The sequence below is a fragment of the Accipiter gentilis genome, chromosome 28 (genome assembly GCF_929443795.1).
Source record: "Accipiter gentilis chromosome 28, bAccGen1.1, whole genome shotgun sequence".
Classification (NCBI taxonomy): Eukaryota; Metazoa; Chordata; class Aves; order Accipitriformes; family Accipitridae; genus Astur; species Astur gentilis.
Window position 1 is genome coordinate 2291803 of NC_064907.1, and position 14229 is coordinate 2306031.

At 43.5% G+C, this 14229-nt stretch overlaps 2 protein-coding genes across 8 annotated transcripts in view; one reads left to right on the plus strand and one right to left on the minus strand.

Moving 5' to 3' along the window:
* Positions 1-43: 43 nt before the first annotated feature.
* Positions 44-9151, minus strand: GPATCH11 (G-patch domain containing 11). 5 transcript variants are annotated; one of them, XM_049831435.1, is made up of 10 exons: positions 9079-9151; positions 8600-8679; positions 8271-8497; positions 7227-7268; positions 7028-7148; positions 6209-6299; positions 4961-5065; positions 4067-4148; positions 3450-3535; positions 44-164 (listed from the first exon to the last, which is right to left on the minus strand). In XM_049831435.1, exons 2-9 carry the CDS (start codon positions 8644-8646, stop codon positions 3480-3482), a joined length of 771 nt encoding a protein of 256 aa, XP_049687392.1. In that variant the 5' UTR covers positions 8647-8679; positions 9079-9151; the 3' UTR covers positions 44-164; positions 3450-3479. The 5 variants fall into 5 exon arrangements, with proteins under 5 accessions (XP_049687392.1, XP_049687394.1, XP_049687391.1 ...); XM_049831437.1 differs by lacking the exon at positions 9079-9151 and adding an exon at positions 8773-9024; XM_049831434.1 differs by lacking the exons at positions 44-164; positions 9079-9151 and adding an exon at positions 1311-1388 and having other exon boundaries at positions 8600-9024.
* Positions 9152-9592: 441 nt separating this feature from the next.
* HEATR5B (HEAT repeat containing 5B) overlaps positions 9593-14229 on the plus strand; it is a 62654-nt gene continuing 58017 nt past the window's right edge. The window contains exons 1-3 of one of the 3 annotated variants that reach the window (XM_049830754.1): positions 9593-9730; positions 12187-12355; positions 12905-13116. In XM_049830754.1, the coding sequence (XP_049686711.1) occupies positions 12230-12355; positions 12905-13116 (338 nt within the window). In that variant the 5' untranslated portion in view covers positions 9593-9730; positions 12187-12229. Of the gene's footprint in view, positions 9731-9774; positions 12028-12053; positions 12356-12904; positions 13117-14229 lie in introns of those variants that run through there. The other 2 variants (XM_049830753.1, XM_049830755.1) reach the window with 2 other exon arrangements.

The following is a 14229-nucleotide window of genomic DNA, read 5'->3' on the forward strand; positions in this document are numbered from 1 at the left end:
AAACGTCAGAAGCAACAACAAGACTTAGGATATGTCTTTTCCTTCATGTTTCGCCTTCCTGCCACTGAGGAGCTTGTCAGCCAAAAGGGTCGCATCACCATTCATGCCCATCAGCTGCACACCAGGACAGCATACTTCTGCAAGCAACCACTTGTGATTTTTACCTGGAAACACAGGTTGTGGATGAACTGAACTGTATTGTACAATAAGTACAGGAACCTAGTCTTTGTCTCCTAGATTAAGTTGATGTGGTGCTAAGTGGCCTATGGCAAATCCCTGTATACATGCTCTTACATGTGCTGCATCCATAGAATTATAGAATCATAGAATGGTTTGGGTTGGAAGGGAACTTAAAAGATTGTCTAGTTCCAACCCCGTGCCATGGGCAGGGACACCTTCCACTAGACCAAGTTGCTTAAAGCCCCGTCCAACCTGGCCTTGAACACTGCCAGGGATGGGGTGCATCCACAACTTCTCTGGGCAACCTGTTCCAGTGCCTTACCACCCTCATAGTGGAGAACCTCTTCCTTACATCTAATCTAAACCCTCTTCAGTTTAAAACCATTACGCCATGTCCTATCACTACATGCCCTTGTAAAAAGTCCCTCTCCCGCTTTCTTGTAGGCCCCCTTTAGGTACTGGAAGGCTGCCATAAGGTCTCTCTGGATCCTTCTCTTCTCCAGGCTGAACAACACCAACTCTCTCAGCCTGTCTTCACAGGAGAGGTGCTCCAGCCCTCTGATCATCTTTGTGGCCCTCCTTTGGACCTGCTCCAACAGGTCCATGTCCTTCTTATGGTGGGGGCCCCAGAGCTGAATGCAGTACTGCAGGTAGGGTCTCACCAGAGCAGAGTAGAGGGGGCAGAATCACCTCCCTCGATTTGCTGGCCATGCTTCTTTTGATCCCGTCCAGGATACGGTTGCACATTGCTGGGCCATGCTGAGCTTCTTGTCAACCAGCAGCCCCAAGTCCATCTCTGCAAGGCTGCTCTCAATCTACTCATCGCTCAGCCTGTATTTCTGCTTGGGATTGTCCCGACTCGTGTGCAGGACCTTGCACTTGGCCTTGTTGAACTTCATGAGGTTCACACAGGCCCACCTCTCAAGCCTGTCAAGGTCCCTCTGGATGGCATCCCTTCCCTCCAGCATGTTGACTGCACCACACAAGTTGGTGTCATTGGCAAACTTGCTGAGGGTGCACTCAATCCCACTGTCCATGTTGCCAACGAATGTTAAACAGCACCAGTCCGAATACCCACCCCTGAAGAACTCACTCATCACTGGTCTCCACTCAGACATCGAGCCATTGACTGCAACTCTTCGAGCGTGACCATCCGGCCAATTCCTTATCCACTGAGTGGTCTATCTGTCAAATCCATGTCTCTCCAACTGAAAGACAAGGATGTTATGTGGGACAGCGTTAAATGCTTTGCACGAGTCCAGGCAGGTGGTGTCTGTTGCTCTTCCCTTCTCCACCAGTTCTGTAACCCCGTCACAGAAGGCCACCAAATTTGTCAGGCATGATTTGCCCTTAGTGAAGCCATGCTGGCTGTCACCAATCACCTCCTTATTTTTCATGTGCCCTAGCATAGTTTCCAGGAGGATCCACTCCACGATCTTGCTGGGCCTGTAGTTCCCTGGGGTCTTCCTTTTTTCCCTTTTTAAAAATGAGGGTTATATTTCCCCTTTTCTCGCCAGTGGGAACTTGCCCAGATTGCCACAACTTCTCAAATATGATGAATAGTGGCTTAGCCACTTCATTCGCCAGTTCCCTCAGGACCTATGGATGCATCCATCAGGTACTGAGGACTCATGGACCTTCAGGTTCCTTAGATGGTTTCAAACCTGACCTCCTCCTACGGTGGGTAGTTATTCATTCTCCCAGTCCCTGCCTTTGCCTTCTGCGACTTGGGCAGTGTGGTTGGAGCACTTGCTGGTGAAGACTGAGGCAAAAAAGTAATTGAGTACATTAGCCATCTCCATGTCCTGGGTAACCGTAACCAGGTCTGCTGTTTCCTTCTGGAGAGGGCCCTCATTTTCCCTAGTCTTCCCTTTATCACCTACATACCTATAGGAGCTTTTCTTGTTGCTCTTGCTGTCACTGGCCAGATTTAATTCTACTGGGGCTTTAGCTTTCCTAAGCTTTCTGGGATACACAGAACATTTCACTATTCTGGACTTATTTCTTTGCAGTGGTCAAGATCTCAGAGAAATGATACCCTGACAAAATACCATTAGTTCTACTTCCTCCTCCCTTTCACCCATAAAACTACTCTTATGAAAATTCGTATGTGACAAACTTTGGCTGAATATTCTTTACAGTTCTTGGACAGAGCACCCATAATACCATTATCTTCTTACTCTTAAGTAATATTGAGCTTGTCCCAGTAGGTTTTGATACTTTTTTTCATAGTATTTGTATACTTGAGCAGCACCTTTCTATTAGTGACTTTTTACAGTAGCAACTGTTGTTCCCTAAAAATAGGTCTATTAAAATATATTTTTAATATTAAAAAACCCACCACCAACATAATCTGGTTCTACTTAGTTATGCAAAATATGCACCTTTACATGCAACAGAATATTGGTTCTAATAACATCACTGTAATGGTTCACAAGCTTTTTTTACCCAACAAGCCTCAGATAGTAAGGAAAAAAGTCTGATGTTTAGTCATCTCTGTAAACATGAAAAAAAAAGCATTTAACACCTGTCCTGGGTTCAGCTGGGATAGAGTTAATTTTTACAGGAACCTGGGAGGTGGGGGACATAGGTGGGGCAGCTGACCTGAACTAGCCAAGGAGCTATTCCATACCATGTGCCATCATGCTCAGTATATAAATGGGAAGCGGGCTGGGAGGAGTTCTCTCGACTTTCAGTGGGGCAAGTGGCAGAGTGTCAGGTTCCAGGTGCTGAGCAGTTGCACTGTGCATCACTCTTTTTGTATACTCTTTCATTAGTACTGTTGTTGTTGTAAACTTTTTTTTGTGTTGTCCCAGTAAACTGCCTTTATCTCAGCCCTCGAGGTTCCAGTTTTTTTTTCTTCTCTCTCCTCCCTATCCCACTGCAGGGGGGTGGGAGGAGTGAGGAGTGGCTGCGTGGTCCTTTGTTACCGGCTGGGCTGAAACCACAACACATTATACAACAGGGTAACTAGCCAATATTTATTCCCTTACTCAAACTCGAATTTTATTATCAGCTGCTCTTGTTCAGTTGGGCAGGGCATAACCAAAGACTGTGGAAGGCTTAACCTGCCTCTCAATTATGGTAGTTCAATGATAAATGCAAAGTTTTAATTCCTATTAAATCGTGCATCAAGCAGAAGATCCATAAGATGCTTTGAAATGTGAATTTAACCTGTCAACATAACTATTCTTCTGCATACTTTGGTATGAATTCTTCAGTATGGCACAGCTCCAAACCTTCTAAAAGATACTATGAACTACACATACTTATCTACGACTCCTTCCTTTAGAAAGGCTCTAGTCATGATCTGCAGCACTGTCTCCAGGGCAGTTCGAAGATAAATCTTCAGAGTCTACAGCATAAGCAGAGAAAAAGTGAGTAATTCCAGGTCAAAGGAGGGGAAAAAAAAGTTGCTAGAATTATTTGAAGAATCCATGTAAAGGAGATTAAATAGAATTCAAGAAGGTTTGCAAGTTATTAATTCCAAACTTTGCTTTAAAACAGTGAACACCAATTCTACCCTCTTTGGTGCAGTGAAACTGGATAGTGTTCTAACTGTTTCAGAAACACCTCCAACCTTTCGCAGCTTTTTATGGTACTAGTTTTAATATCTGAATTTTGTTTTCTCAAAACAAAATTAATACGAATACCATTTCAAATAAATTCCAGTATGGTTGGTTGTTGGGGTTTTTTTTGTACATGTAAACATCTAAAAATTGGCTTATAATCAAAATGTGCAAAGTTTTGTGCAAAAACAGCAGCCTGGAAGGAAAACTTGCTATGTAGATCTAAAAGACTGCAGTAAGAGAAACATAAAGGATGTATTGTACTGTTTGAGCCTAGCTGCATAAGCAAGTAAAACACAAGACAGGTTTACTCTCACCTTCATAGGTTGTTCCACACCAAATGCAGTAGAAGTGTTCTTCTCTCAAATAGGCAGTCAGGATGTGTAGCTTTTCTGATACCTAGAGATATGTACAGGTATGCAATGATCTGGGGCTCATGTGACATAAAACAGTTTGAGCTACTAGCTTTGCTAAAATAGATTGTTTAACCTTTTGCTATGAAAATACTACACAATACTGTAGCTCAGCAAGGCACGAAGTTTCCCAAATTTGTAGCATAGGGCACAGGAATTCATGATCTCTGGCAAGTTAATGGCTGTTGTTTGCTCATCCTTCTTTCCAGCTAAGCAACCTGCACTGAAGAGAGAGCTAAAAATATTACCTAGCTACCTTAATTGAAGTATATGATAGTTTTAGTGGAATTTTTCACACCTAATCTCTGCAAATCAAACACATGAGGCTAACAACAGCCGTGGAATCTAGTTCTCAAAAAACGTGAATTTTCAGTGTCCATCTTGAGATAATCTGTGAAGCATTTTCAGAAATTACTTAGTGATTCTAAAATTCAGCCTCAGACATGAGATGAGGCATCCCAAATTAAAACTCAAAAGCAAATAACTTTGATCAAACATGTGATCTTGCATATCTTGGCTAAGACACAAAAATGTTTAGAATTTAATTTCTAGGCTACATTTTCCAAAGATCAGCTTCAAAACAGATAAGCAATAATCAGTGGTTTAATGTTTTATATTTTATGGTGTAACTGCTATAAAAATCACTGCTTTAAGATTGCAAAGAGGTCATTCACTACAGCTTGGAAAATGACATGTATACATATATCCTTTATACATGTGTGTATGTATACATACATACTTTTAAAAGGAATATTAAATTTAATTCTGAATCAAGCCATTAATTTAGTTAGAGCTTACACTTCTGTCTGAGCTTGTGCATTCATCTTCCTCGTCTTCCTCATCCTTCTTGTCTTCCTCTTCAGGTTCTAGCCAAAACCAAGTCTCCTTAGGAACATCAATATCCTTAAATAATGAAGGATTAAATGAAAATTATCTGTCTTTGTAGGTTTTCTTGTAAGATGCTGGATAGAAACAATATCTAATAGGTGAGATGTTAGGTTTTAAAACTTTCCTGTGTAGTGTAACCAAGAATAACTAAAGCTGTAGTGGGAAACTTAGTTCAGTGGTCCCCAAGAAAGATTATTCACTTTTTTTGAAACAAGTAAATGCATGCTGACATTAAGTTCTATTCCATCTATATTCAGTATGTTTAAGGCTACACAGCAACATAATCTCACACCAAGGCTATGAAGAGATACCCTTTTTATCAGTTGAAGACATGCTGCCCCAAGTTATTTTACCAAGAGATCACACAGTGATTCCTAATCCACCTCAGGTAAAGTTAAAGGAAGAAGAGTCAACAAAGATGATCTAAACTAATTCAGCCAACTTTGAAGCAGATTAAGGAGCATCAAACAATTTCAGCAGAACTTGCGGGGTGGTATTATTGTCTAACAGGTTAATAGAGAAAATAAAAATACCTGAAGTTTTCAAGTGGCAAAAATCTATAGTAGTTGACTGCTATTACCCATGTTACTCCTTGCAGGTGGAAGATACTTTGTTTGGGGTTTGGTTTTTTGTTTAAACGCTTCTTTGGTGAACCTGTTGATTCCGTCAATGATGATCCCCATCCTTGGGGATACTCAAGAGCTGTCTGGACATGGTCCTGGACAACCTGCTTTAGGTACCCCTGCTTGAGCAGGAAGGTTGGACAAGATGACCTTCAGAGTCCCTTCCAATGTCAGCCATTCTGTGATGATGTTGCTCCCTCACTTGAGGCAAAAAGCACCATCATTTAGAACAACCTGACACTGTCTACTGAAAGATATGCAAACAGCTAAAAAGCAACCACAAGAATGCAGGAGCAAAACCAGGTAAGCTCTGATGACTCAAATTAACACAGGGCCTCACATAAGTTACCATGAGATTGGTGTATACCTTCAAATACTTTAACAGTGCAAGCATATATCTTGAATCATTTTAAGAGGACTTAAGTGTTGCCAAACATCAAGGCTAGTAATCCCCACAATTTTAGAGAACTTCCAAGAATTGAATCATTACTTTGTTTGTGGCCTTCCTTCCAACCCCCCAAAATACAGGTCTCACTTTTTGCATATCTAATTGCTGGCAGGCCCTCTGGCTTTTTCTGAGGTCCCCTTCCATCTTGCGTTCTTCTTGTTTGTTTTTGAATCTTATTCTGTTAAGAAAAAGTCGATGGATAAAACAAGCAGGTAGACAAACAGTGAGATGCATTATAGTGTACAGCTTTTCTAAAATAGAAAATATAAGATTCTCTCAGCCCAGGACAACACTGAAGTTAAGAAGTCCTGACATGTTTCTGTGGGAGCACAGATATACTTCTTGGAAATTATACCTTCGAGACAGTGCTTTTTTGATCACACTACACTGAACGCTGTTTCTTCATCAGGATTTCATAAGACATGAAAACAGTGGTTAACTAAACATCTGCAAAAGATACAGCCTTTCCTAGGCTTTCCTCCTCCGCATATAACAAGTAAATCAGGAGAAAATAAAAACAATAATGCCTAAACAAGTTTACCCTGATTTTTAAAACCACTGTAGCACCATTGCCCAGGATTATCTGTAGATTTTACACTAAAGATGACATGGTTCTGATTTAGAAAGCGGCAAATTACTTAAGAAAAGTTAGCATGTATATTGTTTGCATTATTAACATTTACAAAAATAAATGATACAGCACATGCTTTTATCATTACAGTGTTCATCTGCTTTTGCTTTAGAACTGAGAAACAATTACTCTGTATTTCAACTCTTACCTCTCAGTCAAAACATTCAGAAACAGTAACACATTAAAAGAATAACCAAACTTAAAACATAAAAAGAATCATTGCTTAGACATTGCTTGGAATGTCATTTTACATGTCATCAGTTACATCATTTTACCTGAACTGATCTGCAGCTTGTTCATTTGCTTGTTTTTTCATACAGAGTTTTTGTCTATAGTTTTCCAGTTTTTCTTCAGCTTTTCGCTTTTTTAGTTCCTCATGACCAAGCCCACTTCTGCCTATGTAAGTTCAAAAGATGAATGTAAGCAGTTGAGAAGCTTGGTATGCAACTAAGTAAATTAGGAAATATCACAAACCTGTTTTTATGTTCAGAGGAATAGGTTCAACAATACCCTCTCCTGTAAGGGAAAAAATAGGTCAATTTAAGAAATCAGGTCTTTCTAAAACTATGATTTGTGCAGTATATTCAAGTAAGCAAGCTGCTTTTTGCCATTAAATATGTACATTTTCTTGTGATTTTGTTCCTTGGAAGTTGAAAAATCCCACATCAACGTACATTTAGTGCAGTACAAATGACCCAGCTGAACTGGAACTCCCTCTCTTTTTTGGCTTGTCTGCTGGATTGCTATATACTTTTTTAGGACACTACCCAACTGAACGAAAATGGTGTTGACTTGACAGGGGTAACATACTCGTGATGAAGACTGCTTTGTTACAGCCTTCTGTAGCATTTTTCAATCTAGAATCTCACAGCTCGACAAAGATGAAGAATAAAAAGAATCTGTCTGGGCCAGTTCATTTGCTAATTGTGTGCTAGAGACATGCTGAACTGGCACAGCAATTATCAATACCTTGTTTTACAGATTTTACTTCATCTATTAAGGCTTCATAAGGGTAGGCCAGTGTGCACCATTTGTTCTTCAGAATCCAACTATAAATTCAAAGAGAGGGGTTGCCTTTTTTTGGAACACTATTAGCTTTGCAAGACCATCAAAAGATCCGTAATGCAATTCCTGTAGGCATGCACATATGGAGGTGCATTTACTGAGCAGAAAGTACTAGTACTGCTGCTTCCCTTGCATCTCTCAATAGTCCGCACCATTTTTATTTCAGTTTTAGAGATTTGCTCTCATCTTTTGTTCTGCCAAAACACATTCACAGTTCAGTTACACTAGGGCTCTCAGAGAGGCATTTACTGACCCCGTCTACAAATGAAGTGGCAGGTATAGTCTGTAAAATGTAAAGGTACACTGAATGTATTTAAAAGACTTGTAGATACAGTGCTTAGGGACACGGTTTAGTTGATGGCTGGAATTGATAATCTTAAAGATCTATTCCAACCTAAATAATTCTACCATCTATGAATACAGGCACACACTTCCAGACAGCGACAAGCTTACCACTTTTGCCAAGGGCCTGGCCACTCTTGTAGCCCATCTTCTGGAGCAAAGCAAAGCCTTTGTTCTCAGTGCTCAATGCACTTTTCAATACCAAGTCGCGTCTCTCTTTTTCTTCTTCTTTTATACTCTTTTGTCTGTTCTTCTCATTGGCTTCTTTTTGCTTTTTTTCCTTCTGAATAGTTTCCTTCATCCGCCTCATCATGGGCAAGCCTGGCCTTACATCCTGTCTAAGAGTTAGTAATTCCAGCAAATATTAGAACTCTTTTTATTCCAGTTTACAACGACTTAAGAGGCAAAAAAAAAAAAAAAAAAAAGAGCCACCTACTTACTTAATAAATAAATCAGACATGTAGTCTTCCTCTTCATCTTCCTCCATGTTTAGCACGCATGCCCTGTTCCGACCCCTCTCCTATAAACACAGCCAACACGCTTTATCACGCGTTTTATTTCTCTACAGGTTACCCGAAACGCAGAACCGGCTTTCAAACGCAGAAACACTTGCCGCTCAGGCCTGCCGCGTTCGGTACGCGGCCGGCGGCTAAAGGACGAAAACCCGTGAATCCGGCGGGTTCCGGCGGCGGACGGGGCCGCCCCCTCCCTCGCCCGGGCCACCCGCGCCAGCCTTCACGACCACACAGCGCGTCTTTCCGGGCTCCGCTACCGCCGACCACCGGCGGCCGCGACGCCTCTCAACCCCCGGCAGCCTTCGTCCGCTGCCAAGGCTCCCGCAAGGCCGCCGCCGAGCGAGGCGGGGGAGAGGGGGGGGGCGGGGGGGGGAGAGCGCAGCTGAGGGAACCCGCACGCTCACCCGGCTCCGTTCGGCGCGGCCCGGCCCGCTCAGCTCAGTGGCGCCTGCGCGCGGCCGCCCCCGCCCGCCGGCGCCTGCGCGCCTCCCGCTTCCTGCTGCGCGGACGCAGGTGCGCTGCTGAGGTGCGTCGGGGCCGGCGGCCGGGCCTGGGGGCGAAGCCGGTCCTGTCCTCCCCGCGGGTTCCTTCTCTTCCTGCCAGCCGGACCAGGGCACGGTGGGGGGGGGGGGGTTGAAGCAGCCAAGCCCGCCGGTGATGGCCCAGCGGCGGGGGCGGGGGGCGCCTCGCTGCGCGGGCCGGGGCGGCGCGGACGCGGCGAGTGAGGGGGCGCGTGCGGCGGCGCGTGACCGCGCGTGTCCGTGAGCGTGTCGTCCTTCCCCGCCTCCCGGGGGCCGCGGCCGCCTTGTAACGCCTCGCGCATCCCGGAGCTGGCAGGACGCGGCCGCCGCACAGTGGGAGCGTAACGCGCGCGTCGTGACCGTTAACGGCGGAGGGCGGTGTCGCCTCGGCTCGGCTCGGCCCGGCCCGGCCCGGCCCGTGGGGCTGCGGTCGAGCGGGCCGGTGGGTCCGCGCTTCCCCTCCGCGGCGCGGCTCGGGTCGGTGCCGCTGCCTCCGGCTGCCCCGAGCGGAGAGGCGGCGGCGTGTGCGTGCGGGGTACGCGTATAGGTGGGGGTGGGGGTGGGGGGTGGTGGGGGGGGTATCTGTGTACGGGAGGCAGCACGCCTCTGGCTGTTCCTTAGCGTTCTTCCTTTACTGAGGAATTGGGGTATAGCTAGCGCTGTAATGCGGTCTTGGGGGATGACTTCCTGAGGGGATTTTGAATCAGGCAAGATGCACTGGGAGAGGTGCTACAGCTTGTTAAAGTCACCGGTACAGGTAGAAGGACCCAGGCACAAAAGCCTTTTCACCTGATGTGGTTCTTCAGGAGGATGTTACTTCTCCTAAACTTGCCCTTTTTTCAGCTTTCTCAGCCCAGCAAAGTGCGTGCGTAATGAAGATCTAAATAGTTGATTTAGATACAGAAAAATAGCTGGAGAATAGAAAGGAACTCCAGTACATCTGAACGTTTTATAATCTCTATAATGCTTCAACATAACATACTGGATGCTAGTTGACTTTGGTAGGCTTTTGCTCTGCATCCTGTGGGAGATAGCAGAGTATTTATTACTTGTAACTTGCACAGTAAGACCCAGCCCTCACCAGAATCAGTAGAACTTGGTAGGCATTTTTCACTGAATTTTGGAGCAAACCTTTGGCCGATGTAGGTGAGCTTTGGATTGCCTGCCTGCACAGCTCTATGTTAGACTGAGTCTTCAGTTATCTGAATATTCCTGTAATTGGATCCAATCCCTTGTGCTTCAGCAGCACAGCTGAACATATGTGCAGATCTGGTTGCTCAGAGATTGTGTTTCCTAAATTTAGATGAAGAGGTAAGGGAGTGTGTGGAAGGTGTATAAGGGGGTTCATGGCTCTAAAGGCCAGGGGAAAATTAAAACTTTTATCTGAGGAGGAAAAGGAGTAATCAGCCGTGCTGTCATATGGTACTCCTGTGCTGTGGGGGTGTGACAAGCAGTGTAGGCCTTTGGGATGATATCCAAAGAATCATAGTGCTGTCATTCATTGCATTTCTCTCTGCTCTCATGTAAAGGTGTTTTGAGGTGATACGTCTGTGCATTAGTGACAGGCAGTACCTCCTCAATTATTTATAACTTTAAAAAAAAAAAAGTGCCAGAAGATGTCTTTGGAGGTGTCAGCGGAGAGCTGTATGTGCTTCCATATGTAGTTCTTCCACCTTTGCTGCTCTGTCACTGGAGACATATACAGTGAAAAATACTTTAATGCAAAGTACCAAAGAGCAAGGAACAAGCTTAGTATTACAGACATTGTGATGCTTCAGTTTCATCAGCACCAAATCATTAAGGTGAATTTAGAACCGTAATACAGTTGTAGTACTAATATGTCACCCTTTACTACTGTCTAATCTGGGAACTATTAAAAAAATTTAAATTCTTTAATTTAAATCACTTCATTTGACTTCAAGAATTGGTTGGATTTGTCCATGAATGAGGAAGCAGCTGTGAGCACTTGAGAGCATGAGTGGAACTGTGCAGCTGTCAAAAGATGATGTCTTACATAATACTCCTTAGTTGCTTTACTTTTTCTTTTCCCGCCTGAGATCCTAGTTTCAGCATCACTGCATTCAGGTTTTGGGTTGGGTTTTTTTGCTTTTTGGGTTTCTTTTTGCTGAAGATGGTTGACTTAATTTTGTGATTTTTAGATAAGTTTTGTTTTTTCTATCTGTTCTGCATTAAGCAGCTACACTTTGTTTAAATGTGGTTTGCTAAGGTTAAGTTTTCTGTAGAGTGTTTGCTCACACTGATAGTGTGCTTTTGGTAGTGCTTTGTTGCTACCCCCCATTCGCTGTTTGAGCAGGATCTCCAGTGTTTGGTGTGTAGCGTTTTGCCTCTTGGGGAGACTTGCAGTCATTTTGTTGCTGCTTGTATTCCAGGCTGTCACACATACGGCTTGCTGGGTTTCAGAGGGCTTATTTGTCCAGTGCTTCAAGCAAGGCTAGTGGGATCTGGGAAGTCTTACGTCAGTGATGCCAAATGCTGTCACTGTTCCTGCCTCTTTCAAATATGTAATGGGTGGAAATTCCTACTTGTGATAGGGTCATCTCCTTCCACCTTGTCTGTTCAAGGTGTTGAGAATGTGGCTGCATTTGTGACCCAGCTTTGGGAGTGTGGTCAAGGGTCTTGATTAGGGACAATCCTTATTCTATTTTATGTAAGAGGAGACAGTGAAATGACTCCTTTACCTCTTTTGTGTGGCTTTTTTTTTTTTTCTTTAAACAGGGACTTCTAGCACCCTGAAGTTGCCTGTAGGTGCTCTTTTTACAATTAACACCTTTGTTCCCTGAAATACTAACGGATGTACTCAGTTGTAAATATGTGAGTAGTTTTTATGTGGGACTGCTTAGCTGACAAGTCTAAGCAGGTTGGAACCGTGATACTGTAATCTATAGATTTCATCTTCATATATTAATTTGATTTTCAAAGCTTTGTACTATTATACTATACTTTATACTAATACTTAAATTTTTATTTTAGAGTTGCTACAGGAATTTACAATAAAACCAGAATTTAACCAGGTATGGAGCTGGCTCATAGTTTGTTACTGAACGAGGAAGCATTAGCTCAAATCACAGAAGCAAAGAGACCAGTCTTTATCTTTGAGTGGTTAAGATTTTTGGATAAAGTGCTGGTAGCTGCTAACAAGGTAAATTAATGGTTGTTTTTTCTTTATTTCTAAAATATTTGTATTAATTTCATGCCAGAGAAGGTTAAGAGGTAATGGCCAGGTGATAACAGTATGACTTCAGATTCAGCCTGAAGAGCCTCTGTATTAGCTTGTAGCTTTTAAGTATTTAATTGTAGGCAGTCAGTGTGACTCAGTTATATAACACATAGCTTGGTTTGAGTTCTTCATTGTCATAAATATTTGGAAGGCAAAACCTTCCCTCCCAGTGTAGGGATTCTTGATGGTAAAGAGAATTAAAAGATGTTCTAGGCAGGTATTACTGTATTTTTAGTAAGTGTTTTTTAAAAAGTAAAAATTAAATAGGGTACCAGCTAATTCTGAGCATTTAGCATCTGTCTCTGCTGTTATTGAATGTATCCCAAATCTCTGTGAGATAAGCATTTTGCTGAATAACATGCCAGTGGGAGTGATATAAGATTTACTTCAATCTCTTGTAGGTTTTTCTGGGTGTTGGAGGCAAGACACAGGATTAAAGACTTTTCTTATTTGTTTTTGGTCCATTAACAGACAGATGTCAAGGAGAAACAGAAGAAACTTGTAGAACAGCTAACAGGACTGATCAACAGTTCCCCTGGGCCACCTACGCGAAAACTACTAGCAAAAAATCTTGCTGCTCTCTACAGCATTGGCGACACATTTACTGTTTTTCAGACACTTGACAAGTGTAATGACATCATCAAGAGCAAAGATGATACTGCAGCCTACCTGCCCACAAAACTGTATGTTTAATATTATTAGGGAAAGATGAATGATTTTCAAGCAAAGTGGTCCTAGATAGTACAGAAGAATCTGGCTAAGTGCACATTATGTTTACTTATATTTTGTATGCTTATGTGCAGTTTACATGTGCTTGATATAGCAAGAGAAAAGAGCAAGATTGAGATTGTGAAGGGCAAGACTCAAAAGGTAACAGACGTGTACGTGGCTACCTGAAAGTGAGATGCTTTCCTCTAGGCAAGGGATTATCTTATGTTTCTTCACATGCTTATATCATGGAAAGGATAACAGTTGATGAAGTAATGCAATGAAGAAATTCCACCAGTGGGATTATTGCTGGTTGCGCTCAGGTACCATATTTAAGATGGAACCTGCAGATTGTCAAACAAGAGCATTAGCTATCATCCCAAGCACAAATGCAGGCTGGGTGAGGAGTGGATTGAGAGCAGCCCTGCAGAGAAGGACTTTGGTGTATTAGTGGATGAAAAACTGAGAATGAGCCACCAATGTGTGCTCACAGTCCAGAAGGCCAATCGTGTCCTGGGCTGCATGAAAAGAAGCGTGGCCAGCAGGTTGAGAGAGGTGATTCTGCCCCTCTACTCTGCTCTTGCAAGACTCCACTTGGAGTACTGTGTTCAGCTGTGGGGCCCCCAGCGTAAGAAAGACATGGACCTGTTGGAGCGAGTCCAGAGGAGGGCCACGAAGATGATCAGGGGGCTGGAGCACCTCCCCTATGAGGACAGGCTGAGAGAGTTGAGGTTGTTTAGCCTGGAGAAGAGAAGGGTCCAGAGAACCTTATGGCAGGCTTACAGTACTTAAAGGGGGCCTACAGGAAAGATGGAGAGGGACTCTTTATGAGGGAGTGTAGTGATAGGACAGGGAATAATGGCTTTAAACTGAAAGAGGGTAGATTTAGATTAGATGAGAGGTTCTTCACTGTGAGGGTGGTGAGACACTGGAACAGGTTGCACAAAGAGGTTGTGGGTGCCCCCTCCCTGGAAGTGTTCAAGGCCAGGTTGGATGGGGCTTTGAGCAGCCTGTTCTAGTGGAAGGTGTCCCTGCCCATGGCAGGGGAGTTGGAACTAGACGATCTTTTAAGTTCCCTTCCAACCCAA